Source organism: Haplochromis burtoni, unplaced genomic scaffold, assembly GCF_018398535.1.
Source record: "Haplochromis burtoni strain Fernald_Lab_line unplaced genomic scaffold, NCSU_Asbu1 Contig_468, whole genome shotgun sequence".
Classification (NCBI taxonomy): domain Eukaryota; kingdom Metazoa; phylum Chordata; class Actinopteri; order Cichliformes; family Cichlidae; genus Haplochromis; species Haplochromis burtoni.
In genome coordinates, this window is record NW_024582829.1 from 10,668 (window position 1) to 18,254 (window position 7,587).

The following is a 7,587-nucleotide window of genomic DNA, read 5'->3' on the forward strand; positions in this document are numbered from 1 at the left end:
TATGTTGGCATTACTAAATTTGGCTCAATGCTTACATATGTGTAAAAAGCAAATGTACGAGCTGTGATAACTGTTTCTGATAGAATGAAGAGTAGACTGATATATGAAATATTCCTTTATTGGGTGAGAAAATCAGACCATGTCATAACTGCTGTAAGTCACACAGAATAGATATCAGAGCCTTAAACAGGCTGACTTCTGCTAAATGGGTCAAACTGGGCAGAAAGTCTACAAACACATAACATCCTTATAGAATATGATGTAACACTATAGATCAACTTAGCTCAGAATATATAAAGCATATAAACAGTTACAGCAATATGATGCAACAAACACAGCAGCTACTGATCCAAAATACTCAAAGCTTCATAGAACTGAAACCAACATTTATTTTAGCTCCATTCTGCTGCTGATACAGACTTTAGGTTTCTGAACATTAAACTTGTTGCTGCCTTTCATAGTGTGTAACTTGAAGGCCCTGAGTACTTTCTCCCACACTGAAAACACTGGGATGATCACATTATTTGAACATTACCTAATAAGACTGATTCAGCACAGACAGTTATGTTAAACTTTCCTAGCAGTCCTTCACAAACAGGGAACAGTCTGTCTATTCTCTCCATCTGTCAGCTGCTGCTGGCTCTTCCTCCTCCTCTTCCTCACACACTGCTGAGTTTGTCCTGGTGGATCATCAGGGGTGCAAAGCCTCACAGATGATGTGCAGCAGTGGGTCCCTCAGTCTGTCCTCACTCTGGACACTTGCAGTCGTCACACATGGAAATCAAATGTGTGATAAGCTGCAGGATTCAAACACAAGTGTAACTTATAAACACATGTTCATACTTTTATTCCACAATCAGAGAGAAAGAAACAGAGAGAGAGTGCAGGACAGACAGACAGGTGACAGTCTCAGGTGTACACACTGCTACACAACAGCACCAGAGAAGAGGATTTAGTGTTTGTGTTATTACGAGTGCTAAACAAGAAGAGTTCCAGATGGTGCAGTGGACACATGTGTGACTGCTGTGATTAAAGCATCTTTCTTTCAGCTTAACGAGTGAACCGTCAGCTCGTTCAAACACACGTTAAAGTCCGTTTGGCTCGACACCACCGAACAGAGGCAGCAATATAACATAGCTCACATTAACAGTGCAGTGGATCCTGCTTGTGCCGTGATATTCAGGACTGCAAACCGAGCAGCATCACTGACTTTCAGCCTGTTGTGTTTGTGGATATATGACTGACTTTAATTATCCACAAAATCATCAGATTCTCTGTAAGATTAAGGTCAACTATCGAACGGCGTATAAAGTAAAGGCTTTAAAACAAAGTAAACGCTGAAAGTACAAACATCGCTAATGTCACATAACTTTGCCGGCATGTGGCCAACAGTAATGTTTTAATGTTCTCATTATTAAACATTTGCACATAAATAAGTGACATAATATTCAGAACTTACTTTTGAAAGTTTACTCTTTGGCCGCTCCGCTTCCACTTCTTTGAAGTGTCTCCTAGTCCCAGGCTGTGTCCCAATTAAGAGACTGCACGCTTGAAGTACGCATTTTAAGTGCGGTTACGTCACCGCCACGCGACGACGGCTGTCCCAATTCGAAGTGTGCTTCAAATGCATACTCCAAATGCACCTGAACAGCGCGACGAAGCGTATACCGTCCCATTTCACAAGCCTCTCACTTCCGCACTTCTCGTACTTATAGTACGCACCGTACGTAGTACGCATAGTGCGCGTACTTCAAGCGTGCAGTCTCTTAATTGGGACACAGCCCCAGTGCACTTGTTAGCATGTTTTGGTTCGAGCAACTGGTCCGTCCGGTTATTGTCTCCCCAGAAACATTTCCGTTGTGTTGTGTGTGCTTTTGCAGCGTATTTCTTTTTGCAGTATTTTTCTTTTTGCAGCGTTTTTCTTTTTGCAGCATTTTTCTTTTTGCAGCGTTTTTTCTTTTTGCAGCATTTTTCTTTTTGCAGCATTTTTCTTTTTGCAGCGTTTTTCTTTTTGCAGTGTTTTTCTTTTTGCAGCGTTTTTCTTTTTGCAAGTGTTTTTCTTTTTGCAGCATTTTTATTATTGCAGTGTTTTTCTTTTTGCAAGTGTTTTTCTTTTTGCAAGCATTTTTCTTTTTGCAGCATTTTTCTTTTTGCCATTTTTCTTTGTGCAGTGTTTTTCTTTTTGCAACGTTTTTCTTTTTGCAAGTTTTTCTTTTTGCAGCGTTTTTCTTTTTGCAGCATTTTTCTTTTTGCAAGTGTTTTTCTTTTTGCAGCATTTTTCTTTTTGCAGCATTTTTCTTTTTGCTAGCGTTTTTCTTTTTGCAGCGTTTTTCTTTTTGCAGTTTTTTTTTTGCAGCATTTTTCTTTTTGCAAGTGTTTTCTGAAGTTGCAGTCCGTTTGGCCTCTCAGGGCCACCGTAAAAGCCTTTTTTCCCCCCTTATAAATGAAGTGACTGCATTTTGTAATTACCCAGGTTATATTTATCCAACATTAAAATGTTTTTCATCTGAAACTTTTTTACTGTGACAAATAGGCAAAAAATAACAAATGTACCACACTGTATGTGTACATCTGTGAGTGTGATACTATGTGGCGTTGCTTCAGCGTTTCACTTATAACGGGATGTGTTGAAATCCCTGAACACACCCAATGCTGGAAAGTGAATCATGTCCGTTCAGCACGCCTGCACAAAGTTTTGCTTAGTCACAATCCAGAGTGACGGCTTCTAATTAAAATAACCAAACTCACTGGAATTCTTTGGGTTTTAAAAAAAACCTACTAAAGATTTAAAGAGCAAACTTTTCTTATATAATAAATTATGTGTGTTAATGGTTATTTGCAAAACCTTTTCTTGTTGGTAAGAGTAAATATGACTGTGATGTGCTAAAGGAAAATAATAAAACAGACAATACAGAAGAAGAAAATTTCACGTGTGATTTATTTGTGTGCACAAAAAACAGAAGACCGTTCTTAGGTTACAATTAGATGATACACTTTGATGCTTGCTGTTTGGTACAACATAACTTTGTACTAACTTTGAAGTCAAAGGAGCTTGCAAAGAAAAGCGTCTGGACTTCTTTAAGTTGCTTGAAGACGTTTCACCTCTCATCCGAGAAGCTTCTTCAGTTCTAAGGTCAAATGGTGGAGAGTCCCAGATATAAACCTAGTGGGAGTGACCCCCCACAGAGGGACAAAAGGACCCCCTGATGATCCTCTAATCACGGGTCCTTTTGTCCCTCTGTGGGGGGTCACCATTTGACCTTAGAACTGAAGAAGCTTCTCGGATGAGAGGTGAAACGTCTTCAAGCAACTTAAAGAAGTCCAGACGCTTTTCTTTGCAAGCTCCTTTGACTACGATGACCTGGATGACTGAGAACCTTCACAGACATACTAACTTTGAAGCATTAGATAAATGTTAGCCCAGACACAAAGGTGCCAGGGGTTGTCTGATGACCAGAACATAACACCATCAAACAAAATGCAGCATCAAAAAGAAGTTAATGTTTATGTGACTGTGTCGGAAGTGTGTAGATGCACCTAATGGTGAATGTGAAAGCGATGTCTCACAGTATGTAAGGTATTAGTTTGGTAAATGCATAAAAATAACAATGAAAAACACTTTTATGCGCTCAGCTTCACAGTTTTTCAATAACCATATGAAAGAGTCACATTCTCTCATTTAGTAAGCAAGTGTTGCAAAGCATTCTTTCCACCAGACCGTGAATATAAATCCCAGATTTTTGTTCTTAAGTTTTTGTAGGCTAATTATTGTTTTTAACGTATAGACGTGTTCAATGTCCGGCAAAAAAGTTCGGGAAACAAAAGATCAGAAGAAGAAGTTGCTTTCCAAACAGATTCCAGGCTCTCTTAATCACATCCTTCCTCTTACCTGTGGGAGAAAAATGTGGAAGTTCATGGCACATATTTAACCTCTGCATCCATGCATACTAACTAAAATTAGACCTGAAAAATTATAAAATAAGTGGAACTACAATGTGTTTTACAGTCTATAAAAGTTAAACATTTTCACTGTGTCGTCAGCTCCACGAGGCATGAGCGCAAATTTGATTTTAACCCTGGGATAAATTTTAACTGACATTGAAACCTCTGTTTGTTCCGAAGCAAAAGAAAAACTGGTTTGTCAACTTTAAACTGTTCGTTGCGCTGTAGCTCAGCCCGCTTACATCCTCCACAACGCTGTCATTTGTCTCAGAATGAATAATTCTTGTCTAGGCTCGTCTAAGGTGGGCATTTTTCGCTTCTCATGTGCGGTCACGTGAGAGTCCTTTAATTATTGCTTTTGCGCCATAAAGGAAAGCTTTGTCAGCAGTGTGCGTTTTATTTCCATCTGCACCCAGACACAATCTAAAGTTACACCCCCCAAAACAAACAAAAACCCAGGCATATCGAGGACTTTGTGGTGGCGGAGACCTGAGGTGAAGTCAAAATCGCGCTCGCTCTGTTGCAGGTTCAGCTGTCCGGTCCTGTCTGAGAAAAAAAAAAAAAAACTAAAGAAGATGCGGCGTATGCGCATGCTCATTAACGACGTCTGACTGGAATCTGATTGGAGATGAATTCAGAAAGAAGCTTTAACCTCCGGTTTCCTCTAATAACGAATTGACATAAAAACAAAGCTCGCGAGTTCAGGCTGACACACTTCAGATACAGGTTGCAATAATTCTAATTCCGGTAATGAATAAGTTAAACAACAGTATCACCACTGGGTTATTACAAGCTCGGTGTAATTATTTGCTATTGAAAACTGAACAACAAGACGGTCGTTTAATTTCAAACTGCACGCGAAAGATTTTAAGTTTCACTTTCGGTGAAATGTTTCGAGCTGAGTATCAAAAAGAGGCGCTTTAGAGTTCAAAGCCTCGCTGACGAAACACAAGAAACAAACAAACCAGTTCAATCTGTGAGCTGGAAAATAATATTTTGATAATTTTATAGAAAAGGTGACAGCAGCATTATGTTTCCTTTACATTCAGAAACGCTGTTTTGAGGCACACAATGGACGGGCCTCAGAAAGCTCAGAGTCTATTGACAGATTTTAACGATTTGACTATTAACATGTAAACATTATCCTTAGATTCATTGTGTAGCCTGTAAAGGTGCATACTGGTTTAATAAGTATAAAATTGCTCCTTGCACTACTCTCTGTAGTGTAAATCTTATGGCTTTACTTCCTAACTTCTGCTTAGTAAACATGTGAAAGCACAACTGTACTTAGGTGACTGTAAATGTCACCTAAATATTAAAGAAAAACAGAATACAAATTTGATTTCATTTGTTAATGTAACAGCAAAGTAAGATGACTCAAATGCAACAGATTTAAACACACAGCACATGTTGTGGCCACAGACAGTAATCTGCTCATTTAGTTTCACACAGGTTCTAGAAACAAATGAAAGATTATAGTGCTTCAGCATAAATGCAATCCATTATTATTATTATTATTATTATTATTATTAAATCTATATGTAAGCTGATAGAAACAATAGTTTCACTCTATCCACGACCACTTATCCCTGTGTTATTTATTATTAAATTTAACTGAATTTTATTTTTTATTTTTCAATATGTATCTTTTAGTGTTGAAAATATGAAAAAAAAATTAAGACCATTATGTGTGTTATTGACGTGACATAGTTTTTACATCTCACTGTTATGCTCCAGCAGCTGGAATTTGTCCACTAATGTCATTTTAGGTCATTCATAATTAAACCAATAAGGTCAGAATTACAAAAACGAACAAAACAAGAAAAAACAAACTCACGTCTGAAGCCTTAAAACTCACAAAACTACAAAATATTCAGAGCACAAACCACTGTACTGCATGTAAAATAATTAGCCTACATCTTTTACATGGCTCTTTATTGCCCACTAAACAACCACACACACACACACACACACACACACGCACGCACACACACACACACACACACACACTAAAACTTTTGTTTTGTTCCTTTATTTTGTGTTTTTGACTTAACTGGGCTCAGGAAAAATCCCTCCCATATTATTTTGGGAGCAGAAACTCTTCTCGTGTAAGGTGCAGTTTGGTCCACTCACGGATGGTTTTGGATGAACGTGGCTGTGTCCGTGTGGCCATTGCCGCGCGCGAGCTGCTCGGCGGTGAGTCCGTCATTGTTGCGTACGCCGCGATTCTCGGTGTATCCAATGAGCAGCCTGACAACCTCCAGGTGACCCTTACTGGCGGCCAGGTGCAGCGGAAGGTTACCTTCATATGGAGTTATAGGTCAATCAAAACCAGGTGCGAGAAGAAAACAAAGCAGAAGTAAATCAAATCATTTAATTCCGTACCTCTTTCATCTGCGATGTTAACGTTGGCCCCATAGTTTAGCAGCACGCGCACAGAATCCACGAATCCTTCACGAGCGGCATCGTGGGTCACGGTGAGACCGCAGGAGGGATCTGGCACATTTGGATTTGCCCCCGCTTGCAGCAGAGTGTCAATGACCCGGGAGTCCCCCAACTTCACTACCTGCACACACACAGCATGGAGGGAGAGAGAGGATGGATGCGGGAGATAATTTAGGAGAAGAAGAAGCTTTAAGGAGCTGCCCAGGGTGTGCCTGGCGATTATTATTTTTATATGTAAATATTAAATTCATCCCATGACACCAAATCCCAATTTAATGCATTTAATGCTCAATAAGTGTATTGCTATTAATTCATTGGCCCCGCATTGGCCCCGCCTCTCCTCCTGACGTTTCTTGTCGTCACAGGGAAAATCTGCGCCTGCCATTGGACAACAGCATCAGCGGACCTGTTTCTATTGGTGGCAGACAGGTAAGGACTGTGTCATACAGATAGGTGAAAAACATCTTCACCAGTTCGTCTGGACTCGTGCATGTCAGCATGTATGAATTTCAAAGTTACTATGCATAATTATGAACTCGCGAGCACACGATATGTTGGATGAGCGGTCAACGAGGAGAAGCTTCCTCTCTGAGTGGACCGTTCAGCTGCAGGCCTGCACCCAATATGATCGTTCATATTAAAGCTCGTGTGACACGCAGACAGTGCACGAGCAAAAACAACAACAAAAAAGCACGTTTAAAATCAGGGCACGGGCTGATAATCAATCTGGCAAACCGGGCATTTTTCACGTTGGGCTGACGGACTTTTGGTTCGCTGCGCACAGGCCTAACAAGCACTGACAGCAGCCCATTGGTTCATTTTCATGAGACTGGAGTTCCCACTTAAATGTCTTCGCTACCTCCGCTAAAAACAGGCCTTCTGGTCAAACTGCTGCACATGATTATTTGCCTTTCTGAACAGGTTTGCTCTTAAAGGTAACTCCATCCTGGAAGAATTATTAACTAAGCATCGAATTGTTGGTTTTTTTCTTCATTTTTTCAATATTTTTCTAGTAACTTATATTTGACACGAGCATAAAAAATGGAAAATTCTGTTTTTGTAGTGTCAAGAGATTTATTCTAAAGACACTTCTTCAGCTTAGAGTCAGAGAGTAGAAACACACACGCTGCAGTTTTTACTTGCAGGGCAGAGCGCTCACAACAAAGTGGGGGCCCTGCATGTGCGCGCTCTGTTCTTGCA

The 7,587-nt window shown here is 40.0% G+C and overlaps 1 protein-coding gene across 1 annotated transcript; it reads right to left on the reverse strand.

Moving 5' to 3' along the window:
* Window positions 1-3,394: 3,394 nt before the first annotated feature.
* Window positions 3,395-6,628, reverse strand: LOC121812218 (cyclin-dependent kinase 4 inhibitor C-like; the record flags this gene model as incomplete). The annotated part of the gene is made up of 3 exons (XM_042213694.1): window positions 3,395-4,488; window positions 6,076-6,244; window positions 6,328-6,628. Coding segments are annotated over 3 exons (516 nt in total), but the record flags the coding sequence as incomplete, so codon positions are not given.
* Between the last annotated feature and the right edge of the window lie 959 nt (window positions 6,629-7,587).